Source organism: Delphinapterus leucas, chromosome 6 (genome assembly GCF_059928025.1).
Source record: "Delphinapterus leucas isolate spDelLeu-1000000601 "Yukka" chromosome 6, BTC_Dleu_Yukka2, whole genome shotgun sequence".
NCBI classification, from domain to species: domain Eukaryota; kingdom Metazoa; phylum Chordata; class Mammalia; order Artiodactyla; family Monodontidae; genus Delphinapterus; species Delphinapterus leucas.
In genome coordinates this window covers 69983120-70007879 of record NC_143134.1, presented here as the reverse complement: position 1 = coordinate 70007879, position 24760 = coordinate 69983120, and the positions used below count along the sequence as shown (strand labels likewise).

The following is a 24760-nucleotide window of genomic DNA, read 5'->3' as shown; positions in this document are numbered from 1 at the left end:
TGGCGCGGCACAGGCTGGCGCCGGGCGTGCGTCGGCGTCGCGGCCGGCAGAGGGATTCTGGGTAACGGCCCCAGCCGGCTGGGGCGGCTGGATCCGCGCAGTAGGTTCCGCTCACGGGAAGTCTGTTGGCAGTGGGGATTGTAGGGCCGGGGGCAGCCGGACATGGAGCAGCCGTGGCCGCCGCCAGGACCTTGGAGCCTCCCTCGGGCAGAAGGTGAGGCTGAGGAAGAGAGTGACTTGGACGTGTCCCCCGGTTCTCCTCGCTACCCGCAGCTGCCCGGAGGCGGCACCCAGGTGAGAAGGGGCCCGTGTTCTGCGGGGGGATGGAGAGGTGCCGTCACCAGGCCCCCAGAGCCCTCTGTCTCTGCGACCCTCTTCTGTGCCCTGTTCTGAGCCCCCACCTCCCCCTTCCCCCGACCCCGACCCCCAACCTCGGGCGTCGGGAGCCTGAAGCCATCCCATCACTTTGTAGCATCTACTGAGGTCTTCGAAGAGGGTCTGGCCATATAGCCCCAACTTTCACCTCCACGCACACCTTTTCACCTTGGCTAATTCCTCACCCTTGGAAGAAGTTTCTCCCGTCCACCCCTCTTCTGACGGTACCCACATTTGGGACAGCTCACTCTATAACACTGACCCTTTGTCCTCTTGTGCCTGCTCTTATCCGAGCACTTTATTCTTTTGAAGGCACTAATATTTGTGCACAGTTGATGGGAACAGTGAATGGTTGTATTTCAATAATTCACTGAGCTCCTGACATAAAGATTTCAGATCCAGTTTATATCACTGACTTTTGACATCTGAGCAAATTCTGTAAACCTTGCTATTGATGCTGGCATAAATCTCGCCCATTCGCGTGACCATTTTCCCCTTACGTTTCTGATTTTAGTTTTGCTTCACACCATTCTTCAGTAAAAATATATAGGCACACGTTTGCCTTTTCCTTCAGACTTCTTCCTCAGATTCCTGCCGCTACTTGTGGTTTTCAGCCCAGCCTTCTTTCCTCTGAAACTTATCCAAATGTGATATACTGCCGCTTAGGATTTTCCTGGTCCTATCTTAGGGAGTGCTTAGGTACTCATATCACCTTGTCCCGGTTTTTCTCCTAACCTGAGTGTTTTCGAAGTATATTTCAGGATCACGGACTAAACACTAATATGTTCAATGAAATGGATTATAGGTATTTGCCTTCTAGGCTTCTTGCAAAATGGGGTCCCCCAGGGCTTAACTGAATTAAAACAGTTTTTCTCTAGACTCATCTTGCTAGCTGTTAATGAAAATGAGTGATTTAAGTTGTTTGCCAATAAGTGTAGGGTCATCGATCCTATGCCCAGCTCACAGGGTTGGTTGGCTGCACAGAGAAAAATGCTGTTTCATAACCACAGACTGTACTTCGGCCAGCTAGTCACTGGGAAAGTGCAGACATTTTTTTAGGAGGACAGAATGAGAGTTGATAGGTTGGTAGTCACCCACTAATTATGGATCACTGGTGTCATCTTTATATACAAAATGTGTTATATAAGCACATAATGAATGTGTTACAGAGATAGAAAAAGAATGAACAGCAGCTGCCATTGTCAGTTTTGAAGGAGTATAGAGAGGATAGAAAGGTCTCAAGAATTTCACTGCATTGTGGTTGAATCTAAAGAGTAACCTAAGAGAAACTGAATTTTAAAAATAGCTGTATATTAATTTATAAGCTTATTTAGCTGAAAGGAATTTTAGAAATGATTAGGCTTAAATCCTACATTAAAAGTGATTTCCCTGAGGCCATTGTAGCTAGGCAGTGGCAGAATTAAAAGTAGAATCCACTTCTGACACCTAGTACAGTGTTTTTTCCCACCTACTGTACTGCCCATCCTGTGATGTAACGTAAAATTTTATTTGGCTGAAACTAACTTTGAATGGTACTAAGATTTGCAAAATGATTTCTAATCCTAAATTAGTTCATGTGTTTATAACAAACCTACTTACTTGTCTTGCTGGATTTAAGTTTTAGAACTTAAGTTTTTCTTTTGGAATATTTGGAAAGAATAAAATATTTAATTCAGTATATAAACATTTTATAATCTTTATAAAAACAGCCTTGGTGTAATTTTACCAAATATAAGGAAACTAGCTATATTAATGTCATATGTGATGTATAGTTCTGAGATCCAGTTAAATGCAGTTTGGAACTTAGAGATCCTGTTTGGGAATTTTTTTTATGTAAAGTTACGTTAGTAGACCTTAATGCTAACAGTTCTTTTTTCAAATCTTTGTTTATTAAAATATGATCAGTCATCTCAATACATGTTGGATAGTTTACTCAAATGCCCAAACATAGTCTGTGTAGTCTGTGCAGAAGGATATAAACATAAATCATTTTTAGAATTTAGAAATAAGATTTCTGTGTTTGATTTGAGAGGTGATTTGAGAATTTGCTCCCGCATAATTTGACAATGCAAGATATTTCCATTTGTCCTTACCTTTCTTAGTATTTCTTTGACTTTTCTTACAAAATAAATTTTATAGCTTCATTTTTCTCCTCTTCCTAGTCCCTTTTTAAGCATAGCTAGTCTGCAGTTATTCTTAACCCTATTCTAGGGTAGCAAAAAGTAAAAATAAATACCTTACTTGGTTGGTTAGGACCAAGTGGTATCTGGGCTCCAAACCTGCCAAACAAGTAAAACATCTGAATAGCAAGTGTCCACATTCCCTCCAATAGAAATCTAAGTTTGCCTGAAGACTTAGCTAAAAAAGAAGCCTTGCATGCTACTTGCCTTAGAATTCCTAACCACCACTAGTCTATTCCAAGAAGTCGAGTCGTTTATTCATCTGAGATTTATTGCATTCTAGCCCCTCAAGAAGCTGATAGTTAAACAAATAAGCACAGTATTGTGTGAAAACACCACTTTAGAAATGTGCATAACTTGGGTGGAGAGGGACAGGGTAAGAGGGAAGGGACATGATGCTGGAATCTGGGATGGAGATAGGAGGTTTAGGGATGGGGGAGTTGTCACATTGAATGGGGTGGAGGGGTGGGAAGGGGATGTAAAGAATAAGCAAACAAGTAGAAGAGTGACTAGGACTGAGTCTAGAGAGATAATAGGAAGTGAGATCATGAGGGACCATGCCATGCCACAGAGTTTGCGCTTTATCCCAAGACTCTAAGAATGAGTAAAATTATCATATTTGTTTCTTGGAGAAATCACTCCAAGTCTAGAAGAGTAGAGAATGGCTTGAAATGAGAAAGAGTGTATTTATATAATTAAAGTGTGAAATTACAAGGGCTTGAATAGTGATGCAGATAAGGGAGTAGATTGGAGTAAAATTATTCTGAATACCTAGTTTGAAATTGATCTACATTTTGGCTAAGAAATCATAAAGAATGTGCCTTTAGCTTTTGTTTGATAGAACTGAGGAATATAAGGAATTAAACATCCGTCACGATGCTTTACACGTGGTGGTTCAATAAACGTTAAAAGTGGGCTTCCCTGGTGGCACAGTGGTTAAGAATCCACCTGCCAGTGCAGGGGACACAGGTTCGATCCCTGGTCTGGGAAGATTCCCACATGCCGCGGAGCACCTAAGCCCGTGTGCCACAACTACTGAATCCTGTGTACCCAGAGCTCGTGCTCTGCAATAAGAGAAGCCACCGTGATGAGAAGCCCGCGCACCACAACGAAGAGTAGCCCCCGTTTGCCGCAACTAGAGAAAGCCTGCGCGCAGCAACAAAGACCCAGTGCAGCCAAAAATAAATAAATAAAATACGTTTATTTAAAAAAATTTTTAAAATAAATGTTAAAACTAATTACTGTTGATTCTTAGTAGAACAGAGTCACCACCTAATGAAACTTAGAAGCTTTTGCACAGCAAAGGAAACCATAAACAAGACGAAAAGACAACCCTCAGAATGGGAGAAAATATTTGCAAATGAAGCAACTGACAAAGGATTAATCTCCAAAATTTACAAGCCGCTCATGCAGCTCAATATCAAAAAAACAAACAACCCAATCCAAAAATGGGCAGAAGACCTAAATAGACATTTCTCCAAAGAAGAGATACAGATTGCCAACAAACACGTGAAAGAATGCTCAACATCATTAATCATTAGAGAAATGCAAATCAAAACTACAATGAGATATCATCTCACACCGGTCAGAATGGCCATCAACAAAAAATCTACAAACAATAAATGCTGGAGAGGGTGTGGAGAAAAGGCAACCCTCTTGCACTGTTGGTGGGAATGTAAATTGATACAGCCACTATGGAGAACAGTATGGAGGTTCCTTAAAAAGCTAAAAATAGAACTACCATACAACCCAGCAATCCCACTACTGGGCGTATACCCTGAGAAAACTATAATTCAAAAAGAGTCATGTACCAAAATGTTCATTGCAGCTGTATTTACAATAGCCAGGACATGGAAGCAACCTAAGTGTCCATCAGCAGATGAATGGATAAAGAAGATGTGGCACATATATACAATGGAATATTACTCAGCCATAAAAAGAAATGAAATTGAGTTATTTGTAGTGAGGTAGATGGACCTAGAGTCTGTCATACAGAGTAAAGTAAGTCAGAAAGAGAAAAACAAATACCGTATGCTAACACATATATATGGAATCTTAAAAAAAAAAAAATGGTCATGAAGAACCTAGGGGCAAGATGGGAATAAAGACACAGACCTACTAGAGAATGGACTTGAGGATACGGGGAGGGGGAAGGGTAAGCTGGGACAAAGTAAGAGAGTGGCGTGGACATATATACAGTACCAAACGTAAAATAGATAGCTAGTGGGAAGCAGCTGCATAGCACAGGGAGATCAGCTCAGTGCTTTGTGACCACCTAGAGGGATGGGAGGGAGGGAGACGCAAGAGGGAAGAGATATGGGGACATATGTATATGTATAGCTGATTCACTTTGTTATAAAGCAGAAACTAACACACCATTGTAAAGCAATTATACTTCAGTAAAGATCTTAAAAAAAAAGAGTCACTAGGGTGGACCAGTGACTTTTATTTTTTTAAACAACTTTGTCTGTTTTGATTAGGATTAAGTTAAAGGTTATCTATCTGATGTAGTCAGTTTTAAATAGAAATTTCCAATAATAACAACTCAGATTACCAAGGATTGGGGTAACACAGAAAGAAAATAGAAACCAAGAAGTGACTACTTCTAAATAAAAGGTCCTTTGAGTGAAGAACTTGCAAAGCAAAGCTCTATAAAGGTCTGCTTTTCAGCATGTTGAGTGATAAGATGATGAACTAGATTTAAGCTTTTGTTCTCGTTATTCTGTTTCAGGATTATGAAGACTATAAATCAAATGTTTGTTGAGGCCCCGCTGTATGCAGGACACTGTGCTAGTTGCCAGGCTTTTTGTTGCTGTTAGTTGTCAGGGGAGAGGCACAAATTAACAACAAAGCTTAGAGTCTAGTTGATGAAACAAGGTCTATAATATAAAACTCTTAACTGCAAACACAGAAGGCTGAATACCTGTGTACCAAAAACATTGTACAGAAATCCATGACTGATAGAAATTTGAACTGTGCTACATAAACATACCTGTTCTGTTGCCTTCTTCATTTCTTAAAAATACTGTTTTGTTTTTTAATCCAGATGTATAGCCATGGAATTGAAATGGCTTGCCAAAAGCAGAAAGAGTTTGTGAAGAGCTCTGTGGCGTGCAAATGGAATCTCGCTGAAGCTCAGCAGAAACTTGGTAGCTTAGCACTGCATAACTCTGAGTCCTTGGATCAGGAACATGCCAAAGCACAAACAGCAGTATCAGAACTGAGGCAACGGGAAGAAGAATGGCGGCAGAAAGAAGAGGCTCTAGTACAAAGAGAGAGAATGTGTCTGTGGAACATGGATGCCATTAGCAAGGATGTTTTTAATAAGGTACTCTCTTTTATTGGACCATAATGAAAGAAGGAAAGACTGAAGTGTTTGTACAAACCAGTTGTGCATATCTGTTAACAAAGCAACAGAATCTTATAAACAGTATTCAGTGTTGACAGTTTAGGAAAAGTGATTGTTACAGAAATGTGTTATCCCCAGTAGTGTCTAATGTGGGTAGTCCTTAATCCAATTATATGGCTACAGCATAGCACACTGAATATAAGCATGGGTTCTGGAGTCAGACTGCCTCAAATCTCAACTTTTCACAAGCTGGCTTTGTGACCTTGGGCAAGTCACTTCTCTAAGGCTCAGTTTCATCAACTATAAAGAGTGGGTATGAAAACTAAATAAGGTAACATCTTAAAAGCAGATAGCATGGGGCCTGGTATGTGGTAAAGCTCAGATGTTACCAGTGCTTTCTGATGTTGCTATGCTTATCAGCTTGCTTTCAATTTTGTAACACTAATGTATAGTTACTGGTTTTATCAAATAAAACAAAGTCTCTCACTGTCATTTACCAGTATGTATTTAGTAAACCTCAGACAGTAATCTGGTCTTAGTGTTACAAGCATTATTGCTGAAAGGAGTAGTAAAATACTTTTGCCAAGTTAGTTTGTTAAGAGCGGTCTTCTGTTTCTCACTGGATTACATATATAGGCCTTATTCTTTGACTTTTGTATCTGAAAAAGAAGTGGGCAATGAAATAAAGTCATTTTCATCTAATGTCTAAAGTAGTACTCTTTCTATTTGTACTAAACTTAACTCTCAGGACTTAGGTATGGACTGCTCATTCTTGTCTAAGTCTGCATTCAGTTTATCTTTAACCGTCATTATTCTCTACATGTAGTGTGTAACACTACTTGTTTCTGCTCTGGCATCCACTCTCAACACTCCCCCCCAAGCACCTTTAATTTCCTTCCCCTGGACTAGCTCTAGTCCTGCTACAGCAATAAGTAATACACACAGGTAAATGTCTAGTACCACTAGCCCTATCAGTACTTCTTTCTTTAATGGAGATAAATTGTAAGAGTACAACATGCTTCTTGTAAAAAACAAAAACGTAAACCTGTAAAGTAGAATTGAAAGGCTTCCTTCATTTCCATTTCCCGGAGATGACCACTGTTAACAGTGAGTCATATCCTTCTAGACTTTTTCTGTGATTGTACTAATTTATATATTTTTCTTTCCCCTCAACAGAATAATTCTTTCACTGAATGATTCGCTGTCTCTGTATATGTTGTTCTAAGGGATGTGTCATCTTAAGTATTACTTTATTTCTGGTTTGCATTTATACCCCAAAACTATTTAAAATAATTTTTTTATTCCAGAGGGAATTGTCAAAACAGTGTTTCTTTGTTTATAAAGTTAATGTCTCTTCTGTTAACACAGTGGTCACAAAGAAAATATTTTTGTCTCTTCTTTTAATTGTTTTTTTTTAAAGTTGGATTCTAACATAGCTTACATTTATACCACAAATTAATTAGGACTCTCTTTATGTTCCAGTCATTTGCTCAAAATCGTACATTGATTTTGTCTGGGAGCTTGAGACTTGAGAGGACTGGTCTAGGTCTGCGCTGTCCAACTTGATAGCCACTAGCCACATGTGCCATTGAGCACTCGAAATGTGGCTAGTCCGAATTGAGATGTGCTGTAAGTGTAAAATACACGCCAGATTCTGATGGCTTAGTATCAAAAAAAGTAAAATATTCCATTAATAATTTTTTTGTGTTGCTTACATGTTGAAATGATAATATGTTGGATATGTTGGGTTAAATAGATATGTTATTAATTTCATCTGTTTCTTTTGCTTTTTAACGTGGCTGATAGGAAACTTTAAATTACATTTGTGGCTTGGATTATATTTCTATTGGACAGTGCTGGTCTAGATGGAGAATATATAAAGGAAAAAAATGCTTTTATTTTGAAATATATAAACTTGTGTGTTTCCTGATTGTAAACTGTCAGAGAGCTAGTTTTCAATTTTCATTTTTGGCAGTGATGATCTCAAGGTTTAAACGTGATCACATAATGTTCTGAGAAATTGTTCTGCCAGTTTTTCTGGCCAGATAAAAACTTCATCTTCATCTGTTTTATCACTTATTTAACTGAAAAGAAGCACTTCCTTAATAGAAATTTGTACTTGATTTCAGAATCGAACTGTTTAGCCTCTCCTAAAAAAAGTTTACAGCAAAGGTCTGTTTTAGGTTTATGTCTTATCAAAAATTTTGTTTTAAATATACTCTATATGCTTTGAATTTCTGAGTTTGTTTCCAGCAAGAACTCCAAAGATGACAGTAGGGCTGCAAATATTTAATGGAAATGAATAATGCAAAACATAAATTATGCATGTAAAAGATCTTTCTGTACCTGCCTTTGATAGGGAAATTCAGTTTTACAGAAAGGTTAATTAATTTGTTTTTCTCTGTTGATTTCTAAAATAATTGTATAATTTTCTACATATATATCACTTTAAATAAGACTAATGAAACTTCATTATAAGAAAATTTTAATTTTTTTTTTTTTTTTTTGCGGTACGTGGGCCTCTCAGTGTTGTGGCCTCTCCCACTGCGGAGCATAGGCTCTGGATGTGCAGGCTCAGCGGCCATGGCTCATGGGCCCAGCCGCTCCGTGGCATGTGGGATCTTCCCGGACCGGGGCACGAACCCGTGTCCCCTGCATCGGCAGGCGGACTCTCAACCACTGCGCCACCAGGGAAGCCCAAGAAAATTTTAATTTTTAATAGAGTTTTACAGATGAATTTAATGATGTAATATGAGTTTACTACATCACCTTTTTATAGTGTGTATAAGAAGGATTGCTAGGCATTCAATAAGTGAGAAAGAAAATCCAATTAGAATATAAAATCTGATTTTAACTTCAAAATTTTTTTCTTAGAGTTTTATTAATCAGGATAAAAGAAAAGAAACAGAAGATGAAGATAAATCAAAATCATTTATGCAGAAACATGAGCAGAAAATCAGACATTTTGGTAAGTCTACTACTTGAGTTTCCTTCTTTTGTAATGTTTGGTACCATAAATATGTGTACAAAAGGTGGATTTATAAAATGGGGACCAAAAAGAAGACAAGTGACAAACTCCAGTTGCATAGCTGCTTCTGGCACAGTTGTATAGCTCTTGTTTTAGACTTTTTTTTGGTCGTAAAAAAATAGTGACAGAGTAAACTGAATTGTGAAGAAAAGCAAAATTCAATCTATTATTATATATTCCTACCCTCTAAAAACATGGTCTTTTTTACTACCTAGATTTCTTTCCATTTCCCAACTAGTCTTTGCTTTTGTCTTTTTTCATCTTTGCTTCCTTTGTATCTGATTATTTTATGGTTGTAAGATTAGCATTCATTTTTTTCAGGTTTTGGATATGATGCTATACAATTTATGTAGATCCTTCAAGTGTTATTCAGATAAATAATAAGTAATAGAATATAATTTATAATAAATAATAAGTAATAGAAATACATATACAAAGAAGTGAAAAATAGTTTTCTCTATTGGGGAAAAGCAGTGGGATGGGGGTTGATTTTAGTGAAGGCTTCCCAGAGGAGATAACGTCTGAGTTAGATTATAAGGAACATGTAAGAGTTCTCCATGTAGATAAGGGAGGCAAGGCAACAGCTTGTCCAAAGGCAGAGTCGGGAAACAGTATGCTATGTTCTAAGAATTATAAGCAGTGACAATACTGCTGGAGTGAAAATGCTACTGGGAAGTATATATGTGTCAATTTAGTAAACATAGTTTTTATTTGGAGTATGTTAATAAGCTTTTTAAATGACATTTTGAGACCTTTTTCCTATTGGTGTTTCTCTCCCAAAGTATTTAGAATTTCATTCATCCTTATGTCAGTACAACGGATACTACTTTAGATTTTTTCCTTTTTTTGCAGTTTATTCATAGAATTATTTCATAAAGTTTATTCATAAAATTTATTCATTTTCTCATACTTTTTATTTTTAAATAAATTTATTTATTTTATTTATTTTTGGCTATGTTGGGTCTTCGTTGCTGCGCGCGGGCTTTCTCTAGTTGTGGTGAGCGGGGGCTACTCTTCGTTGCGGTGTGCGGGCTTCTCATTGCAGTGGCTTCTCTTGTTGAGGAGCATGGGCTCTAGGTGCATGGTCTTCAGTAGTTGTGGCTCGCGGGCTCTAGAGCACAGGTTCAGTAGTTGTGGTACACGGGCTTAGTTGCTCCATGGCATGTGGGATCTTCCCGGACTAGGGCATGAACCTGTGTCCCCTGCATTGGCAGGCAGATTCTTAACCACTGCGCCACCAGGGAAGCCCTCATACTTTTTATTTTTAAAAAGTGAAATAAGTTACGTATTCTGTTTAATTCAAGAATAGTGTCTGAAGAAGTAAGCGAAGTTTATTTTTGCAAATATTATCATTCCAGTATTATTTATAATAGAAAAAATGGATATACAGTCATCCCTTGGGTAGATATTAAAATCTTTAAATAAGCGGAGCCCTGAATTATAAGAATAAAAAGCAAAAATTTTGTAAATGAATCTTAGTTGTGATAATGTGAGTTGCAGCTCCCACCTACAGCCCTTACTTCCCAGGCCTGCGTGTTCTGTAGGAAAAGGAGTACCATGTACTGATTACTCTTTCAGAGCATGATGCATCTGGTAGAATAGCATCCCTCAAGGTGCTTTCACACAGCTCGCATTCTGTAGGCCAGTTGCTTTGGAGCCATGGGAAACCTAGTGCATGTAAAATAGTTCCCTCACTTTTGCTATAAACTGAGTGCTGTGGTCAGAAGGAATTTTATTTGGGAAAATATCCCTACCTCACTAGGTGTAGTAACCCACCTGGCACTATAATTATGTGGGTCTTCAATAAAACATTTCACTATCTTATAAAACCTACTGCTTCTGTGTAGTAATGTTCATAAGACCAGTGAATTTCATGAGCCTGTTGTCTTCATTTCTTTTGCTGTAAATTGAGTTTTGGGGTCAAGAAATAATGTGGTATGGGGAACATCTCATTTAATAAGACCACAGATGCATTACTGGTAGAAGCATGGCAAAGAGGGAGGGCAATACCAGATCTCAAATGGTCTTGTTCAAGTGAGGAACCACTGGTCCCTCCAAAATGAAACGGGACCAAGATTATCGACCTATTACTTGATGGTTGGCTGGTCCTTCCAGCTTGATGGTTGGCTGGCCTCTTCAATATTGAGGTTTCAGCACTGGTTTCTGCTTCTGGTAAATTAGGTATTCAGTGGCTAACCTGGAATACCCTTGATGAAGAGATCCCATGCTGTTGAATCTCTGCATAATCTCAAATCTGCCACCATGACTCCTTAGTTTATAAAATATTGTACAAACAATCAGATGGCTGAGGAAATATGTGACTAATAAACAGTTGTTTTGCCATTGCATGAGTGGGCTTCCATGTCTCATCCTTTAATACTAACCAGAGCCTTACTGTCTTCAAAGCCAACCAGACCTGATAGCCATTCCCAGATTCACATTGTTCCTGTTTCTTAGTGGAAATACACTTGACTTTTCGCTTTGGGCAAGATATCCTACTTGCCACAGCCCATTGGATCCCCAGAAATGTTACTAAGGTAGTATAGGCTCCCAAAATTTTCCTGTGTTTTTATTTCCCACTTTCTGGCATGTTTGTTTGTATCGTACCGAGACAAATGGGATACCTGCTCCTTCTTGCTCACCAAGTTCCACCAGAGTGCAGTAGACCAGTTTGCAGTCATGTGGGATGATGAGATAGCCAAAGTCTCTGGGGACTAAATTATGGCACAGAGTTGATGGAGAGACCTGAGGCAAGACAGTGAAAGTTTAATAATTGTCCCACCTGGGTGGAAGCAGATGTTTCTGGAGTTGTGTGCTTGTTGTAATAAAGGAAAAAAAGGCATTTGTCAGAATAATGACTACATTCATATAATCCTTTGAAGTAAACACATTTGGAATAGCAGCTGTGATTAGAGCTTCTAGCTGGAGGCTTTCCAAACTTGGTTTGCATTCCAGACTCTTGGAAGATATGGGCCTAGAACATGGGAGGTTGTGAAGGGCTGCAAAGGCTTGACACTGTACTACTTTGTGGTCTCATGCGTACGTATATTCTTCGAACTTCCTCCTAACTTTCCCTTATGGTATCTTTTGATATTTTTTGACTGTCTTTCTTATATTGCTTTTATTACCCCTTGTAATTAGATGGAATTTACCACCTAATGATTAATGGTACAACCATGTTATGGAATATTGTGAAGTATTAATTTTTTCCCCCATATTTATGTTTACTTATTAATTTAGTTAATTCATGTTTTATAAACATAAAATACCAATTTAGAAATAAAGTCTGTTTTCTTTTAAACTTCACAGAACAGTTTTCTTCAAAGTCATATGCATCTTTGACATCACTGTCTTTATGATGATCAGAGCTGATTTTTGGTGATCTAACAGTTTTTCATGGCACATCATCTGTTCACTTCCAACCAAAGTTAGCTGTGATTCAGCATTTCTTTGAATCTGTGTGGGATGTTGCCACTGGAGATTTTGTTAAAAGCTGTAAATATTTGCATAGATACTATGTTAGAATCAGTTGTGCTGTAGGTGGATATTCAGTCTCTTCAATGTAGTCACTTACATATTGCTTTTCAAAAACACATCAGTATCCTATTTTTGAAAAACATTAATAAAAGTACTCTTAGAATGTGAAGTGAAATGAGTAGGAAATTAATATATATGATATGATTCTAATTTTGTTTCTCTAAAAGTCATTAAAAAATAAGCCAGAGGGAAATACATCAGAATGTTAACATTGATTATCTCTTGTAAGCATTGCAGGTGGTTTTTATTTTCTGGATTTTTCAAATTCTTCACAATGAATATACTTTATTTTTATAACCTGAAAAAGAAATATTTTTAAAGAGTTTATCCTAAGAATTCAAGGATAGCTTAACATTAGAAGACTCATTAATGTGATTCACCATATTAACAGATTGCAATAGCATAACCACAGGACTTAGTGATAAGTTTGATGTGGGAGGAATGGAAATGTCAGAAGAATCTCTGAAATACCTGATTGGGTGACATGGAACCTAGGAAGCAATGTAGATGGGCAGGGAGAGAAGAATGGGTTCATTTTCAAATAAGATGAGTTTATGTGCAGGCATGTAGGTAGAAGTAGCTGTCTGGTGGTAGGTGATTGGGAATACAGGAGATCTGGAGCTCAGGATATATTGAAAAATAGGTCATATATCATTCATTAAGAAATTCACAACCTAGTTGGGAGGTTTTTGGTATATTGACAAATTAAGATACTTAGGATAATTCAAAGGATTGAAATCTATCATTCTATCAGTATAATGCAAAAAGGAAAGGGAAATAAATAATGAAGTGTATTTGGGGACCATTTTAGGAATCAGATGGAATATTGAGAGCTAAAGGGTGGATTGGGATTTAGACATTCACCAGAAAAAAATATATGGGTGAAGATACATAATTAATATATTTTAATTTGTCAAAGTAAGGTTTTTCAAACATTCAGAGAAGTTGGTTGGCTAGTTTAAATGACTAGATTATCCTTAACCAAAAGATTAGCTTAGGGCTTCCCTGGTGGCGCAGTGGTTGAGAGTCCGCCTGCTGATGCAGGGGACACGGGTTCGTGCCCCGGTCCGGGAAGATCCCACATGCTGTGGAGCAGCTAGGCACGTGAGCCATGGCCACTGAGCCTGCGCGTCTGGAGCCTGTGCTCCGCAACAGGAGAGGCCACAACAGTGAGAGGCCCGCATACCGCAAAAAAAAAAAAAAGGATTAGCTTAATATTTGATGGATGAATGAATGAATGAATTGTTCATATTGTGTTAATAATACCTAGTATTTATCAGGTGTTTACTTTCTGTCCGGTACTGTTTTAAGTGCTTTATATGTATTAACTCCTTTAGTCCTCACAAAAATCCTATGAGTTAGATGCTGTTTTTAGCCCTCTTTTACACATGGGGAAATGTAGGCATAGAGGTATAACAGAACTTGCCCAAGGTGTGGTAAGGCCAATACTTGAACCTAGGCAGTTTAGTCCTAGAGTCATCATGTTAGATTGTGTTACTCTCCATTTGATTTTTAGTTTCTTTATAAATTCCAAAGTAATATGTGTACTTTGTGGTATGTTCTGTTCCACTAAGCCATTGATTCTCTTGATATATTTTGTTCATAAAATTCCACACTCTTCCCACAGAGGTCTTAATGGACTACTTGTAACGTAACTTCTCAATTTCATAATAATTTAGTATGCATTTTTGAAATCAAGTATTGACAATTATTTTTCAGGTAAAGAAAAGCTATGGTCCTCCTCAAGTGTTAATTTTGTCTCAGTTATTAAGTAGATAGTTTAAAACCTTTAACGTTTAGTGACACCCTTCTTCACGGCCCCTACAAGTGTCACTAACCCTTTCGTATATATCTTTCCTGCAAAAGAAACCGGAATGGGTAGGAATTTGGTGCCTGAGTAAGTCACAATGCTGCCCATGGAGAAGTAAAGGGAGAAACAGTGATTTCTCTGAATGGTTGATAGAGTTGAAAATATTCCCTCTTCAGAAGTGTAACAAAGCTAAGGCAAAATTGCTTTATAGGATTTATTTTATGGCTTCAGGTATAAGAAATAGAATTATGCTTTCTTTAGATCTGACCCACAGAAATTATTAATTAGATTCTTTATATAATTTGAGAAGTAGTTTAAAGTAACTTAAATAATCATTGTTTCTCAGAATTTAAAATGACCTTAGTCACTGTATCCAAAGTGTTGGGGAAGTAACTCTCTAAAGCTTGTAAAACTCTTTATGAGAAAATGCTAAAATGCTTTTTTCCAATTTTTTAAATGAGGAAAAAAATCATTATTTTTAATTAATTTCCATGTGTTGCTGTGTATTTCTCAGTAAGACATTTGTCCTCAGTTTTGTTTTTACTTGTGTTCTGATGTGGAACTTCAGAAGTTCATTTTGTGTCTAGAGGAAAGATTTATTGCCAAACTATTGAGATAGCCTTATAAAATTTCCATGATGACTCAGTAACTTTCTTGGTTGGATGAGTCTAAATAAAGCTCAACACTTTGCTGGTTCTGTTAATTACTTGGGTGGTATCAACTTTTTGACCAAATTTCTTAACTAATTTGGGTAAAGATGACAGTACACCTTTAGTAGTATTTGGACTGGTTTGGTATTCTGAAGCAAAATGGCAGCTATTTTCAAATATGCTTAACTAATTTTTAAAAAAATTTGTTTTCTATGTATAAACAGTCATCATGACTAAATGGTTAACATGACTAAAATGGTTAAAGTATATTTACTATTATAACACTTACTGGATTGGTTTCCCATGCTGTTGACATTTTACCATATTATCTTAGACATATTTTAATAAAATAGAAGAAATGTAGTTTTTCTGAATCTTTTATTAAGTCTTTGTTTGCTCAGTGTAGTTTCTTGAGGTTTTGCTTTCTTATGCATCTTTCTAACAGAAAAATTTGTATTCTCTGAATAAATAATATTGAATCTCCTGAAATTATCTGTACTTACTTTAGCCTAGAATGACCAGGAGTCTCTATTTGCCTGGGACTTCGGGCATTCCCCAGATGTAGAACTTACGGCTTTAAACCAATCACCCTACTTTAGCCTGACATTATTTGAAATAAAGTTTGCTATGAATTTTGAAAGCTATTTTCAATATGCTGGGTATTCCAATATCCAGTATGTATTCCAATAACATACTGCTATGGTAATGTGAGTTGTCTTTAAAGAGAATCATTTTAAAATACCATTTCTTTGCTTACAAGAGGAAAGTATTTGACATTCATGGTTTAATTCTTTTTTTTTACAGGTATGTTAAGTCGATGGGATGATAGTCAGAGATTTTTGTCTGACCATCCATACCTTGTATGTGAAGAAACTGCTAAATATCTTATTTTATGGTGTTTTCATCTAGAAGCTGAACAGGTATCATGTGAAACTTGAATTTCTGGGAACATTAGTGGAATTCTGATTTACTTTTTTGTTTTGTTTTTTCCGTTACTTTAAATGAAAGTAGGAAGGTCATTAAATGAAATTATAATTTTGTTTTGTTTTCACATCTACTTGAGCTTACTGTTGGAATTTTTTTTAGTTATTTCAGTTAGCATAGGGAAACTTGTTTCCAATGTGCTTTCCCTGCCTGCCTGCCCCCTCACCTCTCTTGTTCCCATGTATTGATACTATAAACCTTTTTCTTTTTTAACCTATTTAAAAATCATATTTTAAAAATCCAAATAGTAATCACAATATTAAATATATTTCTTATAATTTTAATCTGTTACTTTCAGAAAGGGGCTCTGATGGAACAAATAGCACATCAAGCAGTTGTAATGCAGTTTATTATGGAAATGGCCAAAAACTGTAATGTGGATCCAAGAGGATGTTTTCGCTTATTTTTCCAGAAAGCCAAAGTAAGTAGCTATTTGGTATTGTTAAATGGGAAGGTTAGGTTTTAGCTGAGACCTCTTTTGTCCATACACATCAATGGAAGCCATCCAACCAGGATGCCACAGGCTAAATTCTGTAGATTTTATAAGGAAAAGAAAAATTACATTGTTGTTTTCATGCTAATATAGATTTAAAGGAGCTATATAAGAAGCTATACTATACAGCATGTATGTGAAATTGAGAGCCATTCACATGAATGTATGTATTCAGGAAAATTAGAGGAATGGTTAAAAAAAAATCTGTAGTACACAGAATATTATGCAGCCATCAAAATTATATTTATGAAAAATGTTTAACCTGAGAAAATGCTTTGCTATAAAGTCAAAAGAAGTGATACATGTTTATATATACAGGATGAAGTCAGCTATATTAAAGAAAAATAGGTATGTCTAGAAAGATTAACATTTCACACTCACTAAATTTACTAATTTAAATTATTACTATAATTTAAAAGTTGTACAAGAAGTAGAGCAATAAGAATTCACATGCACTGACTCTAGGAGTATAAATTGGTATAACCTCTTTGGAAAATTTCCTTGTAAAGTTGAACAAGACAAGTGCTTACAGCGAGAAATTCTCCTAGGTATATACCCTAGAGAAAAAGTCTCAACATGTGGTCCAGGGACACTTGAGGGTTTTCAAGACCCTTTCCATTAGTCCTGAGTCAAAACTATTTTCATAATAATACTAAGATGTTATTTGCAATTTTCACTCTCATTCTCTCATCAGTGTACAGCATAGATTGATACAGAAGCAGATGTGTGAATACAGCTATCTTCTGTTAAGCCAGACTTCTCACTAAATTGTTTGTTTTGAAAATAGTTTTTTTTAAAAAAGTATGTTATAAATGTTAACATGTAATGAGTTTGTTATTATATTTCAGTTAATATATATTTAATTCCTCAGTTTTAATTTCTAACACATAAGTATTGATAGATATAGCCCACATAAACAGGAACTCTTTAGGTTCCTCAATAATTTCCAAGAGTTATGAGGGAGTCCTGTGACTATAAAGTTTGAGAACTGCTGCCCTAGAGACACTCATGTATGTGCTTAATAGAATTGTTCATAATAGCAAAAAGTCTGGGAACAACCCAAATGTCTGTTAACAGTAGAATGAATAAATTGTGGTATATTCATTTGGTAATATACTAATCAGCATTGGCATGGATAAAAAGACAAGAAAGCAAAAAAAAACCAAGTCTTAGAATGATATATCTGGTATCATTTTTTAAATTTTATATTTTTTATAAAGTTCAAAAACAAGCAGAACTGAATATATTGTTGACGATACATAAATTTTACGCAGTAAAACTGAAGAGGCAAAGGAGTGATTAGGACAAGTTACAATAATGGTAACCTCAGAGAGAGATGGAATGCTCTTTGAAACTCATCTCTAAGATACTAGTAATGATCTATTTCCTAATTTTTGTGGGTACATAGTGGGATTTTTGCCCAATAAATTGTACGTAAATATTTTACATGCTCTTTTTTGCATATATGATACATTTTAGCATACACAATTAGAAGTTAGAAGGAAATATACCAAAAGTTTAATTTTGATTATACCTGGGTCGTAGAAGTATAAGTCATTTCCATTTTCTTTTTCATATACTACAGTCAACATATTTCCTTCTATAGAGAAAAACATTGTTTTTAAAATAAAAAAAAAGTAGTATGGCAGCAGTCCTACCTTCTACTTCTACTGTTAAAATACAAAATTTTCCCAAGACAGTAGTTTTAATGAGTAAACAATTTTTTAAAAAAATAAACTTATTTATTTATTTATTATTGGCTGTGTTGGGTCTTCATCGCCACGCGCGGGCTTTCTCTAGTCGCAGTGAGCAGGGGCTACTCTTCATTGTGGTGCGCGGGCTTCTCATTGCGGTGGCTTCTCTTGTTGCAGAGTACAGGCTCTAGGTGCACAGGCTTCAGTAGCTGCAGCACGCAGGCTCAGTAGTTGTGGCACCCAGGCTTAGTTGCTCCACGGCATGTGGGATCTTCCCAGACCAGGGCTCGAACCCGTGTCCCTTGCATTGGCTGGCAGATTCTTAACCACTACACCACCAGGGAAGCCCTTAATGAGTAAACGATTGAGTTGGTATTTTAGTTAGGCTTCTGATGACTATTCTAAATTTTCACTTGACACGTAGGCATTAAAAAAAAAAATCATACTTTCTTTTTCATCTTACATTAATGGATATGTTTGAACTAGTGCTTAGTAAGATAATGGAATATAGTCAAACTATATGTATCCTTTGAAATTTACTTTGACAAAATAGAACTGAACAGCTATGCAGTCTTAGATCTTAACATTGTGCTCTTAATAATTTCTTTTAAATTAAGGAATAACTTTCATGAGGTGCTTGCTTTGTGCCAGGTATTATTCTAGGCACTTTACATGGATTAACTCATTAAATCCTTATAAAATGTTATGAGGATTTTTATTTCTTTTTTACAAATGAGGAAATTAGCATAGAGAAACTGAGCAAGTGACCCATAGATTGCTTAATAAAACAAAAATCAATCAAGTCTCTCTAGATCTAAATCCCTAGGCCTTAGGCATGAAGTAAGGTCAGCAGTTGTGTCACTTGATTCCTTTAATGGTTTGCTACATAACCATTTCAGAAGGACTACTTTTGGATATGAAGGCTAACATTGCATGTGTCTACACGAGTACCGTATATTGACTAAAGTGAAATGCTATGATATAATTAAAGAAATGATTCCTAAATTCTTAAAAAGATAGAATGGCAGCACAGAACATTGTCTGCATTATTTGTATAGATATTGATGCTAGTAACTAATCCATAGGTTTTAATCCAGTTACACAACGTAAACTACATTAAAGAAAAAAATCGCACTGCAGACGAATGGGCCCATTGATATTCAGGAATGAGACTTCGACAAAATCTCTTCCACCACTTGAACTTAAATTCTGTGATCTATTGTGTAGGATGTGCTCTGTGTCATTTTTTAATCTGCAAAGGAAACGTTTATAATTGGAGGCTACTGCCAAAAGGATGTTTTGCATTAAGAATTTTGCTTTATATTATATACACCTTGGGAGAGAGAATTCCCTTCCCTCAACATAACTCATCGTACTTTTTTCTTTCCATAATCTTGAAAAGAAGGTACTTCCTTAACTAAAACATTAAGGTATTTTCATAACGAAGTTGAATGTTGAGTTTAATTGGCTTTCATGGCTTTTACAAATAGGGATTTTAGGGTCAGAGAATTACTAATAACAATAATAGTGTTCCCTCATTAATTGGTAGAGAATAAGAAGGTTTAAAGAATATCCCTTGGCTGTTGCTTGGCAGTGGGAAGGGGAGAGGAGAACATGAGAGGTTAAATGAGGACTATTTTGGATCCTGTCAAGAATATAGATAAATCAAGAGAAATACAGAGGAAGCCTACCTTCTTTCATTTTATTAGTGTGTATGTGTAAAGACGGGTTGTTTCTTATTAGTTTGTTTTATTTTGCTGAAGCAGAGGGAAATGGAACAAACCAATCTTTAATATTCATATAAAACAGGCAGTTTTCAGAAATCTGACAGAGATCTTGGTGGTTTCTACGTTGAAACTATTCACCTCATCTTTACTTCTTCCACTTCAGGCCTAATATATGCTTGCTAGAGTTTACTCTGTGGTCTGGAAGTCTTGAAAAACACAGTCTTTATATTTTGTATTTTCTAGGCAGAGGAAGAAGGTTATTTTGAAGCATTCAAAAATGAACTTGAAGCTTTCAAGTCAAGAGTAAGACTTTATTCTCAATCACCAAGTTTCCAACCTATGACAGTTCAGAATAATGTTCCCCATTCTGGTGTTGGATCTATAGGTTTATTAGAATCCTTACCACAGGTAAGTTGGAAAAGTAAATATTTATTTTATAAATATATTAGTTTACATAATTTTTGTTCTTTTGGACTTCTCTTTCTTCTTATACATTATATATGTGTGGTCATTTTAAATATTCTTGCCTCAAAAGATAACTCTTGAGTTTCATCTCATGCCATGTTTTGGCATTAAATCTTGTTCATCTCTTAGGTATTTAGAGAGATACCAAATTCCACTCCTTTAAATACAGAAGGGATGAGGACCACCTAAGCATTCTTAAGGGCAAGTGTTACCTATTGATCATCTCAATCATAAACTTCTCAAGATGGCTCCCAAGGAACATCTCATTCTAAGTAGAACTATACTGTTAAGAATTTATTGAGATGAATTAGCTTCAAAGCATATGTCCAAGTAGCAACCAAGATGATCTGTTGCATGAGTTTAGTAGTATTATCTTTTTGAATGTTGGTGCTGCCTACCAGATGTAACATTTTACTACAAATTAATGTAACTTATGCTAAGCTGTTCTTTATGGTAATATTGGCCAACTCTTTGAGCCCCTTGGAAATCTGCTATTAGAATAAGCTAAAACCATGTCACTAGTGTGAAAGAATTTATGTCAAAGAGGAGGTTGGACCACAGGTCTGCCTGATTCTACTTAGGATTACTGTTTTAAGTTATTAAAAGTTACTGCCCATTTTGGTTCTAGTAGCATTTAAATTGAACCAGTCATCTCTCATTTTCTCTCAGGACCTAAGATTTTAGGAACAGCGTTAGCCAGTTTAGCCTGTTGCCTACACAGTGAAAGGGAAGTCTCACTCAAAAGGCAGTGTGGGGCTTCCCTGGTGGTGCAGTGGCTGAGAGTCCACCTGCCGATGCAGGGGACACGGGTTTGTGCCCCGGTCCGGGAAGATCCCACATGCTGCGGAGCGGCTGGGCCCGTGAGCCATGGCCGCTGAGCCTGCGTGTCTGGAGCCTGTGCTCCGCAACGGGAGAGGCCACAACAGTGAGCGGCCCCCATACCGCAAAAAAAAAAAAAAAAAAAAGGCAATGTGAGGAGAGCCCTGTATTTATTTTTAAATCTCAAGAGTGGTAGAAATTGAGATTTTCAATATCTTGACCTTATGTATCTATAATTTCACTATTCTGGTTGTATGTATTGTAGGCCAAAGGGACAATTTAAGGAAAGCAATTGATCACATTCAACTCAGCCAAAAATATTATTTTCAAGGATAGAAATAATTAAGGTCCGATTTTTAAATAATTAGTAATGTTAACCCTTAATTAGACATGTAAGCAGTATTCTCTCTCAATTTGTCCTACACATTACCTCTTAATGCTGTTTAAATAAAATGAAAATTTTCTCTTCAGTTCTGTGAGAAATAGCCCATAGGGACGCAGTCTTTCCAAAGGAATTTTATGACTAAGTCTCTGTAAGTTCAACATATAAACCTCCTAAAACTAAGGTGTTACATAATGAATGCAGAGGAAAAGACTTTTGAAGGATGTTGTTGATTCTAAACGTAAGAGGGAAAAGATAAGATTTCAGCTAGATCCACAGAAACACTGTTATTTGAGAGAAGGATAAGATGATAGATAGGATAAGATGAGAGACAACCTGAGGGACTAAGTTGTCAACTGAGAGGAGATTTGGAAGAAGAGCTTAACCATAACAATAACATCCCATTTTTATTATATCAGTTTATAAACAGCAAAACACTTTTACATGGTGTCTCATTTAATCTTCTCAAAAATGCTGTGACACATTTTCATTCATTTTATGGATGAATAAACTGTACCTCCTGGAGGTTAAGTAATCTACCTGAAGTCAATACAGTAAGTGATGGAGCTAATATGCTAATCCTGGATTTCTGTTCTACTCCATTGCTCATTCATTCTCCTACATCAGGGGTCCTCAACTCCCGGGCCGTTGACTGGTACCAGTCCGTGGCCTGTTAGGAACCGGGCCGCACAGCAGGAGGTGAGCGGCGGGCAAGCGAAGCTTCATCTGCTGCTCCCCATTGCTTGTATTACCGCCTGAACCATACCCCCCATCCCTACCCCAGGCCAGTGGAAAAATTGTCTTTCACAAAACCGGTCCCTGGTGCCAAAAAGGTTGGGGACCACTGACCTACATCATAGAATATTGTTGAATCATATGCTAGAAATAGGACAAGACACTCAGTTGTGTGCTCTTGGGAGGAACTGGTCTCTGGGACAAGAAATGTGTTGAGTATGTTATTAGATGAGAATATAGGGTAATCAGTGGAATTTAAGTGTACATTAGGTTAGGTATATTGATTGCTTTTTGTTTTTTTAAGTCTCCTCATGATGATGTCTTCAGTTCTTAAGGAGGTGGGTAGATGAATTCTAGAGAATCTCTTTAGCCAGTTCTAATACTCAAAATTCTCCATGAAAATCTGGAGCCTAGTCTTAATAGAGAGTAACTGTAAGCTCTGTTCTGAAGGCCTTTGGAATTGGGCCTGGATGGTCAGAAAAGATCTTAGCACTCTGTTTCTTTGGAGAATGGGATAATGTAACAAGATTATTAATAATTTTTTATAAAACTTAAATTTGGATAACACTTCAGCTTTTAATCTCTTTTTTTTAATTGACAGCAGTCTCGTGAAATAAGCCAAATACCATTATCATTAGCTTTGAGAGAACTAAACCAAGGCCTCTTGGACAGAGATATAAGTAACAGTTACCTTAGGCTTATCCTGTATACTAGCTTTTAATGTTATTAAATTTTGATGAATTATTTTCTCTTTGAGGATGGCATTATACTAAGTGGAAGAGGTAGGGTTAGAACTGAGGTCCAAAGTTATTTTAGTGTTTCAGACCTCAGTTATTTGTGCCACTTCCTTCATAAAAACCTGATTGAGAATAATCCAACTAGCTTCTGGCTTACTTTTTGATTTTTACAATAAAAAAATCACAAAGTATTGTACTTTATTAAGGAGACCTTTTGAAAACCCTGCCTCCCTTTGGTATGGGGAGGTTTAAGATATCTATGCCCTGTGTGGACTGTTTTCCTCATTGATGTTTATTAAATAAAATAAACAGATGAAAGTAGGTGATACATAATAAAACTCTAAGTATGAGCAGATATTCAGAACAACTGATAAAACTGAATTCTTGGGGAAGAATTTCCTAAAGTCCTAGGTCTTAAGGGCTTATGTCTCTATTCATGATGCTTTAATAATAATGGGTTTATTTTTGCATTTATTGAATAAAGTTTTCTGTTCCTAGTTTTAGAAATGAACAAATTAGAATATTTTTGAGTTCTGCTGTTTAAAAAATAAAACCTAAATTAAACTGTTCTTTTGTTTTCAACTTTTTAAATACGAGTCTAAGTACCTTTCAAAAGATTAACCATTTCTCACTTGGGTTTGTTTTAACCTTTGAGAAACCAAAATAGACTCTGAAGATAGCTATAATATTTACTTAGTAAATATATTTTTTCCTTATTCAAGTGTTTTTGTAATTTTAGTATTTACTGTTATAATTAGTAATCTTCATAATACATATAATACATTGCTGGCTTAAAGCCATATTTATCTTTTAAATTATCAATAGCTATGTACATATAATCATATGGAAGATATAGTCTTATATGATTAAATAATTAAAATTATAGTTTTGTTAAACAGAGGAAAAAGGTAGTGTTTATTACATTTCTATTTTTCACATACATCATTCTCTCTTTATCACATCTCTTTGGATTAAGTGGTAATAATCTATTTAATTTTTTTCTTTATCTTCTTGGGTTTCAACCCAAGTCTGACTTCCAAGTCCATCTTTTTTCCTGTTCTGCTATACTGCAGAGAAATAGAGAATGCAAAACTGAATATGCAACTGCATATACTGGCATAAAACTGATTATCATTCATTCATTCTTTTTTCTTTTCAGAATCCAGATTATCTTCAGTATTCTATCAATACAGCTCTCTGCAGTTTAAACTCAGTGGTACATAAAGATGATGATGAACCCAAAATGATGGACACTGTATAATTTGGTTAAGACTGCTGAAGCCAAGTGCTATTTTGTTACAAGAAAGGAAGAACTTGGCTATTTTCTTGACACTTTTATGGGTGCTGCACTTTATTTTTGTTCGGTTTTTGATGGGAGGGAAAACAAAGAGTACTGAAACGTTTTGTAAAATTTTTTTCATGTGCTGCTAGGTTTTTTTGTTTTGTTTTTTTTTCTGAAGAGAGGAGTGGTACCACATGTTGCAAGAAGTCAAACTGGACATTATTTTGGTTTTTTTAGCTACTAAATTTGCCTTTAATCTTATTGTTCTCAATTTTGGAATCAAAGTATGAAAATCTGCACAAATGCAATGTTTACAAGAACTGGTTGATTCTAGGAGGCATCTGCTACAGTCTTTTTATATGGATATGTACATGTCCTACTCTACAAAAATGATTAAAGATAAAAATGTACTTGTATCCTATTGCTAATTTAGCTGTCAAATCTGGTGTTTCATCATATTAAAAGCAATAAATCAGTAGTTGATAATCTACTTTACTAAGTAAGCGGGGTGGT

At 36.2% G+C, this 24760-nt stretch overlaps 2 protein-coding genes across 5 annotated transcripts in view; one reads left to right on the top strand and one right to left on the bottom strand.

Moving 5' to 3' along the window:
- The first annotated feature begins 37 nt into the window (after positions 1 to 37).
- CDC37L1 (cell division cycle 37 like 1, HSP90 cochaperone) lies at positions 38 to 24725 on the top strand. 3 transcript variants are annotated; one of them, XM_022573630.2, is made up of 7 exons: positions 47 to 294; positions 5602 to 5883; positions 8779 to 8872; positions 15734 to 15849; positions 16212 to 16334; positions 20071 to 20235; positions 24125 to 24725. In XM_022573630.2, the coding sequence occupies exons 1-7, from the start codon at positions 163 to 165 to the stop codon at positions 24224 to 24226; spliced, it is 1014 nt and encodes a 337-aa protein (XP_022429338.1). In that variant the 5' UTR covers positions 47 to 162; the 3' UTR covers positions 24227 to 24725. The 3 variants fall into 3 exon arrangements, with proteins under 3 accessions (XP_089769364.1, XP_089769365.1, XP_022429338.1); XM_089913238.1 differs by lacking the exon at positions 20071 to 20235 and having other exon boundaries at positions 38 to 294; XM_089913239.1 differs by lacking the exon at positions 5602 to 5883 and having other exon boundaries at positions 45 to 294.
- The window catches only part of AK3 (adenylate kinase 3), a 51846-nt gene continuing 43284 nt past the window's right edge, over positions 16199 to 24760 (bottom strand). The window contains exon 5 of one of the 2 annotated variants that reach the window (XM_089913240.1): positions 16199 to 18448. In XM_089913240.1, coding sequence (XP_089769366.1) covers positions 18430 to 18448 — 19 coding nt within the window. In that variant the 3' untranslated portion in view covers positions 16199 to 18429. The remainder of the gene's footprint in view (positions 18449 to 24760) is intronic. The other variant, XM_022573632.2, reaches the window with a different exon arrangement.

Coding starts and splice junctions, on each gene's coding strand:
- CDC37L1 (XM_022573630.2), top strand. CDS start 163: ATGGAGCAGCCGTGGCCGCCGCCAGGACCTTGGAGCCTCCCTCGGGCA. Junction 5,884..8,778: donor GCAAGGATGTTTTTAATAAG/GTACTCTCTTTT, acceptor TTTTTTTCTTAG/AGTTTTATTAATCAGGATAA. Junction 20,236..24,124: donor TATTAGAATCCTTACCACAG/GTAAGTTGGAAA, acceptor TTTTCTTTTCAG/AATCCAGATTATCTTCAGTA.